Source organism: Catharus ustulatus, chromosome 21 (genome assembly GCF_009819885.2).
Source record: "Catharus ustulatus isolate bCatUst1 chromosome 21, bCatUst1.pri.v2, whole genome shotgun sequence".
Taxonomy (NCBI): Eukaryota; Metazoa; Chordata; class Aves; order Passeriformes; family Turdidae; genus Catharus; species Catharus ustulatus.
The window spans coordinates 5098460-5110940 of NC_046241.1; the positions used below are offsets into that span (position 1 = coordinate 5098460).

Consider the following 12481-nt stretch of genomic DNA (forward strand, 5'->3'; position numbering starts at 1 on the left):
GATCGATCTCAGCAGAGCAGCATCATTGCTCCAGAGGAGAAAGCAGCAGCAGTGAGAGAGGCAAAGCTTCATTAGAGTCAGAGAGCAAAGACACAGCTGGGAAGGGATCAGTGCTTCAAAACATCCTGTATGCAAGTCTCATTCCCTGGCCCCTTTATTCTTCACATTTCCTACCAAAGTGCAGCATGATCCCTTTAGCTAGGAGAGAGTGGATTATAAATATCATCACAGATGGGTAAATCCTTCACTGGAGTGCAATTTCCTTTCTAAATCACAGCCCTTTGTGTGGAGTGCCCTGTAATCGTCAGGAAGCGTTCAGATAAAAGAGCAAATGCAGTTGTTTTCATACCCTCTGCCCTGTCATTTTAGTGCTATTTGAAGAGGATTTTAGCAGGTAAATACTTTCACACTGCAGCCAGCTTTAACATACACAAGCTTTTCTGGTTTTCCCTCACTATAATTCACCTGAGGCAGAAATAACTGGGGTATATTGTGAAGAAATACGTGTTTGAAACTCTCCAGAGCCCAGAAGATGTAGTGAGGAGGATATTTAATAGAACATAACAGTAGCAGAGTGTCTACATATTCAACCTAAGTGTCATTCACTTACTTCTACAAAATTGGTGCAGAACTTAGTTCAGGACATGCTTTGAGCATCTCAAGGGACCATCATGCAACACCTACTCTGGGTGGACATTGCAGGCTCAAACACCCATCCTGCAGAAACCCAGCTGGAGCAGAATGGCTCAGAGCAGCCAAGCCAGACATGTATTTCTTATCAGTGGAAAAATAAGCTTGGTGCTCCAGTTGTCTGGAAACAAGGTAGCTCCTGCTCCAGACTGGAAGAACTGGGCAGAGGTCCCAGGTGAAAACCCCAAGGAAATCTAAATTCCAGGGAATGACTGGGGGTGCTGAACCCAGGGGTGTTTCTGTTGGCAGCTCTCACCTTCAGGCCAGACACCCAAGCAGGGTGGAGCAGCATCCCTCCTTTCTGCTGAGCCTCTGCCAAGGAGCCAGGGAGAGGATGAGCAGGAGAGGCTTTCATGGGGCAGATAATCCTGTGTGGTGCTGGTCCTGCTCCAGGAGCTGCTGAGGCACTTCCAGTGAGGAGTCTGTGACTGAAATGCTCTCACAGCATCTGCACAAAGGAGCCTGGAGGCAGTTCTAACCAGAATCTTTCAGGTCAGCCTTGTCAGGAGGTGCAGCTCTGTCCAGAGCCATGGAATATCAGCAAAGCCAAGCAGGAGAGAACTGGTGAGAAGGGAATCAACATCATTCCAGGCCAGACTGTCTGAAATAACAAGGCAGGAGGAGTGCAAAGGGGAGAGGGTAGTGGCCAGGATGGCTGGGAGCATTGCACACCCTGCCAGCAAAGGCTCAGGCTGCAGGTCTGGAATAGCCCGTGGGAAGAATAAAAAAGCTGTTAAGCAGAGGTGTGGACCTGGGAGCAGAAACAGTCCTGGGTTCGAGTGGTGAGTGGAGCCAAAGGCCAAGTGCTCAGCCCTGTGGCTGGGGATGGCTTCCAGGGCAGGGACAGTCCCTGTGGGGCTCACAGACAGATGAGGGGTGCTGGAGCCCCAGCCAGGGCAGGGGGAGCAGCAGGGACTGAGTTACAACTAGTTGTAACCCACCATCGAAGGCAATTTGTTATTTCTCTAGTATTTGTGCAAGGATTGTTCCATGGGTTGTTTTTCTCTCCCATTTGTTTCAAGTTAAATTTTCTGCTCTTTTATTTTTTTTTACTCTTGCTGCTAGCCCAGCTAAAGAGTGATCTTTGTAACTGGGTTTAATCTCTATCTGCTTCTCTTGATGGAAGTTTGTTTTAAACAGCTGAAGCAAGATAGTAAAGAAGAGGGAAAAAAATCTGAGATGTCCATCACATACAAAATTCACTCTGTTTGAAGGGAGCTCTAGGTAAATCTAGGAGAAAGCAAACTCCCTTAAAAGACACACAGTGCTCAGTCTGCAGGCAAACAGGCTGCCCTTGTCCTGCTCCAGTGTCTGCATCCCCCAAAAAATGAAATACTGACAAACTGAAGCAGGATTATGAAAGACCTGTGAGAATGATTTGAAGCCTGAAACACTTGCCAGTAAGCAAGGTGGATTAAGAAACTCATTCTAATTAATTCAGCAGAAAGAGCAGGTTGAGAGCCAGCTTGCTCACCATTTTTAGTAGATTCATTATGAAGGACTCTGGATCTTGTAATAATTAGATTAGAAAAGCTGGAAACTGGACAAGTTCAAAGTAGAAAAATTGACATTTCCTGTGACAATAAATGGTTGTTTTGTGTTTCCAGTGGCATTGCAAACTCCAAAGCAAAAGAGCTCTGACACACAAGTGGCTCACGCTGCTTTAGTCCCCAGTGTGCCCAAAGCCAACATTTCATTCTGTGGCTCTGTGGTTTCCTGAGGATTAAGGGCAGCCTTGCTCAAAGTGTGGATTACAAATAGATCTGAGCATGGAGACCACTCCAAATGTGTTCATAGAGTAATTCCTTCTGGAGTCTGTAGCACCCCAGACCAGAGCAGGGCACAGCAGCAGGTTTGGGAGTGCAAGCACAAAGCAGCTTGATAAAAGTTTCATGATTGTGTAAGGCTGCCTAAAATCCTGCTTCTCCTCAGAACTTTAATCCCACTTGCAAAGAGAAATAGAAACTAAACCCAGATTATTTCACTGTATTTTTGTTTCTTGGTATTCATCTCTCCCATCCTCTTTTGACAGGGATATAAAGGCTACCCTGGACCACCAGGTCACCCTGGAGACCAGGTGAGTTTTCCCAGTTCCCAGCAGGGGAGCTCTGAGGAGGGATGGATTTGCTGGCTGTGATGCTGGTTTGGCTCTGGTGCAGCCTCCTCCTCCCAGGGCAGCTCACACCAGGACCTGAGCACATACAGACCCAGCCTCGATGGCCTGGTGGGAGGAGACTGCCTTGGAGCTTCTAAATTTAATTTCTAATTTTTACTGCTCAGCCACACTGTTTACTTGGGGGAAGAAAAGCCAGCTCACCATCCTCCCCCCTTTATTTGTCTTTTTACATTAATTTCACCTGGACTTTACTAACCACACTGTGTTGAGTATATGTGATTCCCTTCCCACAGCCCATTCCTCCCCTCCCCTTTTCTCCCCCCTCTCTATTTACTTAAGTTTGATGTTTGCAATGCAGTAAAAAAAGAAAAAAAAGGCAATGAATAGCAGGCCCTGTTAGCAATGATGTTAAAGGATATTATACATGAATCCATTTAGTTTTGAAGAATTTTGGCAGTGCTTTCCCACCAGCAAAACGGTTCCATATGCCAGATATAGATGCAGCCTTACACCTTCTCTGAGTGTCCTTGTTCCAGATTCTCTGCTGCTTTCCCCCAAATGAGGGGAGGAGAAACAGCAGCACTTGCTCAGTGCATGGATTTTGTTGACTTGGCTTGGCTTCCCTGTGTTTCCCCCTCTTGTTAATTAACTTCATTATCTACCCTTAAGATTGTTTTCCTCTCCATAAATGTATATCAGGTTAATCCATTCCACAACGATTCAGCTAAAAACACTTCCCAAGTGGGACATTCTCCTGACTTTGTGTGCCTTTTCTTTTTTTCTCTCCAAAGGGTGAACGAGGACCAGCTGGAAGTCCAGGTGCCAAAGGTTATCCTGGCAGGCAGGTGCAGTAAATCTCATCGTGCTGTGCACAGAGTAGGGATTTGGGTGTGCAGGTAGTTAAAGACATGCCCCACTAAGGACAGTGCAGTTCTCTAGAAAATGTTGATATATTTGATCTCTGAGCATTTTCCTTCTTTCCTTCTCAAGATGTTGTAGCAATAGCACAGTCTTTCAACTCTGAAATGGTGTTAGAAATTATTTTGTGCCCATGGCAGATAAAATCTGGATTTCTACAGCAAATTATGACAGATTTTTATTCAGTATAATGACAGGGCAAAAGCAGAACAGCAGAGCAGAGAAAGACACATGCAAGCTGCTAACCCTTCTTTTCTGGGCATATTTTGCATCTAATGTTGGACAAGTTGGAAACCTGGGATGGAAAAAGGTGTATTTATTATTGGAGGAGGAGATTCAGATGAATTCTCACTAGTAAAATGCACTGGCATAAACCTATGTGTACACACACAGTGTTATGCATGAACTGTAAATATATGTATATAAATCATACTTGCAGCTGCAAGAAAGATGATAAAAGACAATCAAGCCATTGTTCTCATGCTGAAAAAAATTACACAAAGACAGCTTTAGGAATTGAGGAGCATTGTGTAATGGATCAAGACTGGACACTTTGTTGTCCTACTGAAGTAAGATGCTGAGTAGTGCAAAGGAAAGAGGAGAATTTGTAAGACCCTAAAAAATGGGATCTCTTGGAGGAAAGAACACCCAGCCCTATAACATTTTGTGGTGAAGTGAGTTTATCAGGATTTTCAAAAATAGACACATTTAATGTGGGATTCTGCCACATTTATCTGTAAGACAAGAGACCAGGCAGATGTCAAAGATCCCAAATGCTCTGTCCTGAGTCTTTCAGACTTATCATGAGTTTGGATGTGAATTTTTTATGCAGGTGTGTAGGTTATTGGATTAAATGTGAGCTAGACCTGCAGAACAGCTCTGCATCTCTCTGCCTCAGACTGTCAATAATGCATGACCCATTTTAAATTGAAAATTCAACTGATACCTTGCTTAGCACACTGGAGAGTGCAGATGGCAGAGCTGGATGGGAGCTTTATGCACCTGACTAAATGCTCCATTCATACTCTGAAAGGCTCTCAGAGCTGAGCATGCCAAAGAGTCTCCAAGGTGTGAATGTGTGTTAGATGACTAATAAGAAGAGGTCCAAGAGATTTTGGACATACAAGGTTAATGAATGCTGTTCAGCAATTCAGCCCATCAGATAAGCAGGATGAAATCTGTGCCTTGACATTCAAAGAACAGATCTGCCTTCTTAAAAACGTGGTTTGGGTCAGGAAAGTGACTTTTTTATTTTTTTAAGGCAGCTTTTTTCAGGCTATCTGAATGTTGTGTGTATCCTGCATCAGAGCTGTTTACTTTACTGAGATTTTACTACTTGTTACTCCTGTCAGCTGTGCTGGCTCTGCAGCCATGGAGAGAGTGCTTGGCTGGGGTTTGGTTTGTGCATCACAGGCAGGATTGTAACTTCACCCTGATGCCTGAAATCTTTGGCAATGATGCAGGAGCTAGGAAAGAGCACAACCCAACTTTTGCATCCCAGACTGAGCCTGCAGAGCTGCCAGCTGAAGAAAATATGGACTTAGGCCTCTTTTTTTTTATTTCCTCAGAAAATCTCATCAAAATTTGGAACAAGAAAAAAAATTGATCTGGAAACTTGCTAGAAGGCAATAAACACGAAAATTTATTTTGCATTTTTGCGCTTTTCTTTTTGGCAGTATTTTGAGTGAGCAGCATCAGGCACAGAATTAGAACAGCGAATGAATTTTCAATTATTTCCATAGCTGGTGCTGCAAAGGGTTAGAGATATCACAGTACCTGCATTGCTAAGTGATTTTCTGGGCTGTAGAAATTTCTCATTGCATCAGTGTTCCCTAAGCAGGTACTGGAATACATTTGCTATGCCTGTGTTTGCTTAGGCAGGAAGATGAATGGAGAGCTGTTGGGCACAGATCATCACTGTGCCTCACATCCCAAGTGTAACACAACCTCTGGGCACCCCACTGCACCAGCCCTTGTGGTCTTTATCATCAGAAATCTCTGCTTCAGCCCCAGGGAAGCCTCACTGTGTGCAGCAGTCTCAGGTTCTGCCCAATCCCAGCTCCCCAACAATGGCAGATCTGTTATTTGTATCATTTTGAATTTTTTTTCCCCGTTGTTGAAACTCCTTGGATGCTTAAAGCAAAACCTTAAAGCAGAACCATGCAGGGATGGTGCTTGGGGGGTTGGCACCACTCATTATTTGGAGTTAAAGCTTGTCCACATTTGTCTTTGTTTTTTCCCTTCTGTTCTAGGGTTTACCTGGCCCCATAGGGGAATCTGGCCCAAAAGGCACTCGGGTAAGCAACCTTTCATTTGCCTTTTCTCTGCTTGTTTTTATAAAAGGCTTCTCAAGAAACTTTAGGCTTGATTCTGCAATTCTGAAGCCAGTTGCTTTAATGTGTTGGGTTTGGGGGATTTGAACTGTGCACCACTTGTTTATTGAAGCACTGTTAAGTTTTTTAAATGAAACACGGAATGTACCATGATCAAAGTTCCCCAATAGTGCTGATGATCGAGTCAGACCCTTCAGAGCTCACATTGCAGGAGAGGAAGGAATGGCTTACAAATTCCTATCAAAGCCTGCAAGCCCCATGTCCCAAAGGCCTCTTTAGTTTCAATCAGTGTGGTTCAGTGGTCTTTGACCATGCTGAACATGGGCTCATTTGGGTACAGGCCTGCTTTGGGAGTGATTTATATCATTATGCACAACAGCAAACCAGCATCTTGAAGCCATGTGCAAATACAAACAATATCTCCGTCCTGTCTGGTTTTGCTCACCAAAAATAATTGCTGGGGTTTTATTCTCACTGCAAAGGATTCTTTTTTTATTACTACTTAAGGCTCTTGTTAATCACATTTTGTTCTTTTCCTGCAATTATAAATTCACAATGCGATTCTAAGCCAATAAATCCCCATTTCTCTAACATGTGATACTTTCTCTATATGCAGTAAATTCTAGCAGCTGGCTTTCATCACTAGGAAAACTGCAAGGAATAAACAAATGCTGACCCTGTAGCTAGCAGTATTCCTGAGCTGGGAAGGGAGAGGGCACGTTCAGTTCCTGCAGGAGAGAGGAAAATCTGAGGGCACAGCTTGCTCACCCCACTTCAGTAAGGGCTTAAGTTTTCCCTGGGGCATGTCTTTCCCTGCTCTAACCAGGACCTCGTGTAATTATTGGGTGGTAGATGTGCAGAATGTAGGATTTGGAAGTTATTAATTTTGCACCCCTGAGTGGTGAGGACTGAAATATTTATAAATACCCAAGGATTCTCAGTTCAACCACAGTCAATCAGAGTTGGGTGCTATGGTAAAATTTTGTGGTTTAAGGGAGCCAGCTCTGGACTCTTCTTCACCCTCCACCTCTACTTTTTCCTTCTCCAGGAGAAGTTTGGGAGTTATATAGTTTCTTTTAGGATTCAGGAGGCAAAGGCAGACGGGATCATTTTAATGTAGCATTATTTCCCAGCTAGGTGTTGTCCCTAAAGGAAACACAACCCACAGGGAGAGATGGACTGGTGAAAAAGCTCGGTGGGGTTGGCAGATAGAGATTTAGCAATGATGGAGAAAGAAAGATGAGAGAAAAGCAGTGTTAGCACTTGGCTCCTGTAACAGTGAGGTGCCACAGAGGGGGCTCCCTGCTGAAATTCACTTCCTCTGGATTCAGCATGTTTGGCACCAGGCAGGGCTTTGCAGGGGCCCAGCACACAAGGTAACTTTGTCCAGGCTGCTGAGCAAAGGGATTAAACACAAGGCTGCCATTGTGACAAGGGAAGGCAAACACTGCGTTTTATGCAGCTTGTCTTGTCTCAGCAGGACCCCAAGGCCATAGAGAAACCTGGAAACACAATGTTTCTGACAAAGTCTGAGTGGGTTCTATGTGCAATGTGTTGGTACAAAGGTGGTTTCCCTATAGTGTGGGTGTGCAAGATGAGCCTCACATCAATGCCCCGAGCCTGGAATATAGGTTCAGCCTCTGCCAGCCCATGCAGGGCCTTCAGTGCTTGGGGCGATGAAGGTTTGATGTCACCAGGTGTTGGTGGTGCAGGGACAGGCTTTGGGCAGAGCCAGGACTGACTGCAGGGTAGTGGCAGCCCTGGTGCCAGGAAAAGGGGGGATTTTCCTCAGTGTGTGACCACCAGGTGACAGAAGACAAAGAGGAAGGGCTGGATACGACAGCACAGCTGGAAATGAGTGTCAAAGGCAAAGAAAGAGATGAAAGCAGGTGTAGGTCTGTGGATCACCTTTGCTAACCTCAAACCAAGCTCCATTTCCCTCAGGTCTGCTTAGAGCCAGCCCAGGTAAGGATTCTTCTGGCTGTCCTCTTCCTGCCTGGAGTCCTCCTGATCCCTGGTGTGAGGGTATGTGCCCTTGGACTACATCGTGGAAGCCAGCACCATGCAGTCCATGGGCATATACACTTGCCTCAAGGTTTATTTCATCACGGCTGCCACTGATCACCGCTGGAGCTTGCTCTGCCCTTCAGGAAACACTGACTGGATGCTAATTGGGAACCTTATTTAACTGCTGGTTTCCTCTTTTCTTTAGGGGTATATTGGTCTCCCAGGATTATTTGGGCTACCAGGGGCTGATGGAGAACGAGTGAGTATTTTGTGAAGAAAACCTTGGTTTGTTGGCTGAATGCAGTTCTTCAGAGCCTGATGTAACCTCCTCTGTCCTTAGTTCCTGAGGAAGGAGGCAAGCATGCCTAATGCTTAACTACCCCTTCCTTAGTCTCTTCCTACCCTTGAGTGAAGACCTGTGTCCCTGTGTAATGCTGATCTTCAGCTGAGGAGAACTCAGGCTTCAGGCCTTGCTGTTGACTACAGAGGAGTTTTCGATGTTCTCCTTCACTTAAAAACCTGCCTTCCCTCTCCCCTTACCACTTCATCTTAGAGAGGTGGGGCAGGATGAGGAGAATGCACATGGAGATTCCCTGCTCCACAGGAATCACCTCCCTGTCTCAGCATTTTGTGAGTCTGACTGGAGATGTTTGGGAAGAGCCTGGCTCCTGGAAGGGACAATGGTGGGCCATCTGAAAATGGCTTTATTTCCAATTGCATTGAGTAGGGCAGTGAAGCATGGACTGTGAGTGGGCAGCTGTGCTGTGTCCTCCCTTTCTCCCATCCTTTTCATCATGCCTTCCCCCAGCCCAAGTTTCCAGGGCTTTGCAGGTCATCTCTTGCTTTTCCACTCTCCATCCCACATCCTCCCACCTGCCCGATCTCATCCCACCCAAGGACCCTTTCTCCCCAGTACAAGAGCTCCTAGAAAGGTGACTGGAAGATGAGCATGGCTCCAGCCTTCCCTCCCTCAAATGCTCAGGGAAGCAGCGAGGCCCAGGCCCATGTGGGAGTGTGCCTGCCTGGGAGGGGCCTGCCCTGCTCTGGCTGATTTAATGCTTGTATAACTAAATAAGAAACACAAACACAGCTCTGCAGCGAGTGCCTCGGCGGTGGCCCTCGCTCGGTTCCAGACCAGTAGCTTAATGACTGCTCCTGCTAAGCACAGCCCAGCCTGGGGATGCTGCCTGCGCGTGGCCTCGGGAGCCGTCGTTAATGGGCGAAGGTTAATTGTCTTCTGCTCTCCCAGCCGACTGCAAGTAGCTGACATTTTGATTCCCAAACAATGCCACAGTCATTAGCCTGTTTTGCATTCTCCTTTCTCTTCTCATTTTGCTTTGTATTGTTGGCTGTTTGATTTCTCAACCAGAACTTTTTTTTTTTTTTTTTCCTCTCTCTGTGTTTTTTCCTTGCAGGGGATCCCTGGAGTTCCTGGGAAGAGGGGCAAGATGGGTAGGCCGGTAAAGTTTTTCCTCGTCTATTATGCAGACCTTGTTGAATGAAACTGGAAACAAGACATTTTGCTTTTGGCTGGGTCCCTTCTTATCATCAAACAAACTTTTCCATGTCTGGCTTCTCAAACAGGAAGAAAACTAAAGAGAGAGATACTGCTCTCTTCCTTTCTTCCATGCTCTGCTCAATTCACAGGCATTAGTGCTCTTTTCCCATGCTCTCTTGGATCTTACACTTCTCAGATTTTCTTTTACATCTTCCCTCCTGTGCTGCCTCTGGCCAATCTCTTCCCTAGATGTGCTTTTTAATTCCCAGCCATGATTGCAGTGTCCCAGGTGTCTGTACTGGCTCTGTTCCACCTCCTGCTTTCTGCTCCCACCAGTTCCATCACGTTATCCTCTTCTTGCTGTGTCACTCTCCAACCCTTGTCCCATCCTGGTTTGTGTAATGCAAGTGTGTTTCTGTATAGAAACCGTTTAATCTCCTTGGTGGTGTAACAGATTGGGGAAGATGTGTTTGAGGAGCAAGGAGACCAGGTAAATGTGAGAACTCAGCCAGGAGAAGAGTGTTTGCAAGTAGGGCTGAAGACAACTGTGAGAGCTGTGTAGAAAAATAAGAGGGGCTATGCTGACTGCAGCAAAAAGCAAGAGCAAGTGGGAAAATTACTGAAATGAGCAGAGGAAAGAGGGCAAGGACAGAAAGGAAAGACTTTACCCCATTAACCTTCTTCCAAGCAGTTCTGTATGCCTCCTTTAGGAATCTGGATAAAGCTTTTTGCTCTGGAATCAGTAGAGAGCTTAGGCATGTTGGAGCTCTGTTGTGTCTCATTGCCTTTGCACCTTGTCCTTCATGTTAGCCTGAGTTTCCTCTGACCTCTGGACATCATTGCACTCACAGGCTTCTTGCAAAATGTCCACTCACCCACACGGAAAATTCCAGTGCTTTCCCCATGCCCCCTGTCCTGGAGCACGCCCAGCCAGGAGTCCCACTCCCACCTCGCTGGTATTCCCTCTGCAAAAGCCATGCAGGCACCTCAGCAGTGCAGTCCACCCTGCCTGTCCTTTGCCTGAGATGAAGAATTGTCAAACAGACTTTTTGGAGGGGTACTGGAAATCTCTACCAGATCTTTAGCAAGCTGCTGGTTGCACCAGAACCGCTGTGATGAATAAGTGCAGAGCCCGTGGTGTAACCATGACTCACTGGCCAGGGCAAAACAAACACAGCAGCTGTCGTTAGGTGCAGGGGCTCTGCTCTCTGCTCTCCCTGCACAGAGCATGCTGCAGGCTCAGAGCCTTCCAGCTCTTGCTTGGCCAGGATTTGTAATCTTCCAGGCAAGGGTTTCGGTCTGGCGGTCAGTGCTCCAAGCAAGGGGCTCCCCTGAGATCAGCAGGGAATCTCTCAGCCGTGGAGGCATTTAGGCTGGGTTCTAGGGAAGGGATTAAATGGCTATGCGTGAGCACCTTTGTTCTGCTTGGCTCCTTCAGAGAGTTTTGGCTCCATCCCTGTTTTATGATATCAAGTTTAATAGGAAATCTTGAATGGACTGGTGCTGACGATTTGAACTTCCAAGCGTGAACAGAAAGATTAAGTGACATCCACAGTTATTCAGGAAATCTCTGGGAGAAAGGGAAAGCAGGAACCAGCTGACCTGATTCTCTTCCCAACATTTATCTCCTGGCCAGTGCTGCCTCCCAGCTGCTTTGGGGTTTTTGTGAGCCTTCTGGGATTTCTCTGGTCTCTCCCATCCCTGCACCCTTAGATATGCTGGTGTGGCTGCAGCTCCTCTGCTATCTGTGTGCTGTCATTGCAGGGGGGAGCTCTTGGAAGCCCTTCTTAGCTGCCTTCAGAATGCTCTGGAGGGCAAGAAGGGAGCTGGTATCACACATATTTCTGTACCCAGCTTTGTTTGGGATGAGAGCTGGCAGTGGATCAGTGGGGGGCTGGGGGAGGTTGCATGTGACACCGTGGGCCTCTGAGAATGATGTAAGAGGGAATGATTAAAATAGAGGAACTGGACATGAGTCAGGTCTTGAAATCCTTCCAGGGAAGTTAGGTTTTGCAGAGCTGTGAGGGACATGGTGAGTCTGTCGTGGAAACAGCTGGCTCCACCTCCCTCTCTGCTCTCCCTGCCCCACACCAGTGATGCAGGACACCAGTGCATCCCAGCATATGGAGAGGAAAGGAGAGGGCTGGGGCAGCTCTGGGGGCAGAGTGCAGTGCACGAAGGAGGCCAAAATAACAGGAGTCTGTGTGTGTCTGGATCTGCCTGTTTTAGAGGTGGGCTGGGGGCTGGAGCTGATGCAGCTGCTTGCTTAAACCTTTGGTCTTGCCAGTGCAGTGGCTGAAAAAAAATTACTTTTTATGGTGTTTTGATGGTGTTCAGTTGAGCAGCTGGGGGGAAAAAAAATATAAAAACAAGACCCCATCAGGGGTGCTGGGAGAAGGAGTGAGAGAAGCTGTTGAGAGCGTGTCTTGCCATGCAGAGGCAATGTGTCAGTCCTGGTTCATCTTTAGGAAGGGGCTGTGCTGCCACTGTAGGAAATGACTCATGGTAAGAGTAGGAGATAGAGCTAGCTCGAGGAACACCAAGCTGTTCTTATGCTGAGGGAGATGGCTAGCCACAATCAGAAGTGCCTGCACTACAGATTGTATTAAACTTCAAATAGAGTGGAATATTTTCAGATGTTCTTAATCTCTGCTAGAGAAAAAGACTTAAAGGCAAAATTTCAGAAAATATATCCCAAGAGCTTTGAGCTCTTTTTTGGTTCATCTTTGGTTTTGATGTGTGCTTATATCTCTGTTTTTCACATAGAGTGTTAGAACTGCACCAGCTGTGCTATTTATGTCTATGACTTTTTGCTTACAATCTGTTTTGTTAGTAGTATTCTGTTAAAATATATAGAAAAGGAGGAGGAGAAATTTAATTCAAAGACATACTTCATAATTTTGAGGTTCATCTGAGGTC

The 12481-nt window shown here is 46.3% G+C and overlaps 1 protein-coding gene across 2 annotated transcripts in view; it reads left to right on the plus strand.

The window, feature by feature from the left end:
* Positions 1-12481, plus strand: part of COL27A1 (collagen type XXVII alpha 1 chain) — a 141394-nt gene that overhangs the window by 42674 nt on the left and 86239 nt on the right. For both annotated transcript variants that reach the window (XM_033077501.2, XM_033077502.1), the window contains 5 exons: positions 2723-2767; positions 3598-3651; positions 5977-6021; positions 8270-8323; positions 9480-9524. In XM_033077501.2, the coding sequence (XP_032933392.1) occupies positions 2723-2767; positions 3598-3651; positions 5977-6021; positions 8270-8323; positions 9480-9524 (243 nt within the window). The remainder of the gene's footprint in view (positions 1-2722; positions 2768-3597; positions 3652-5976; positions 6022-8269; positions 8324-9479; positions 9525-12481) is intronic.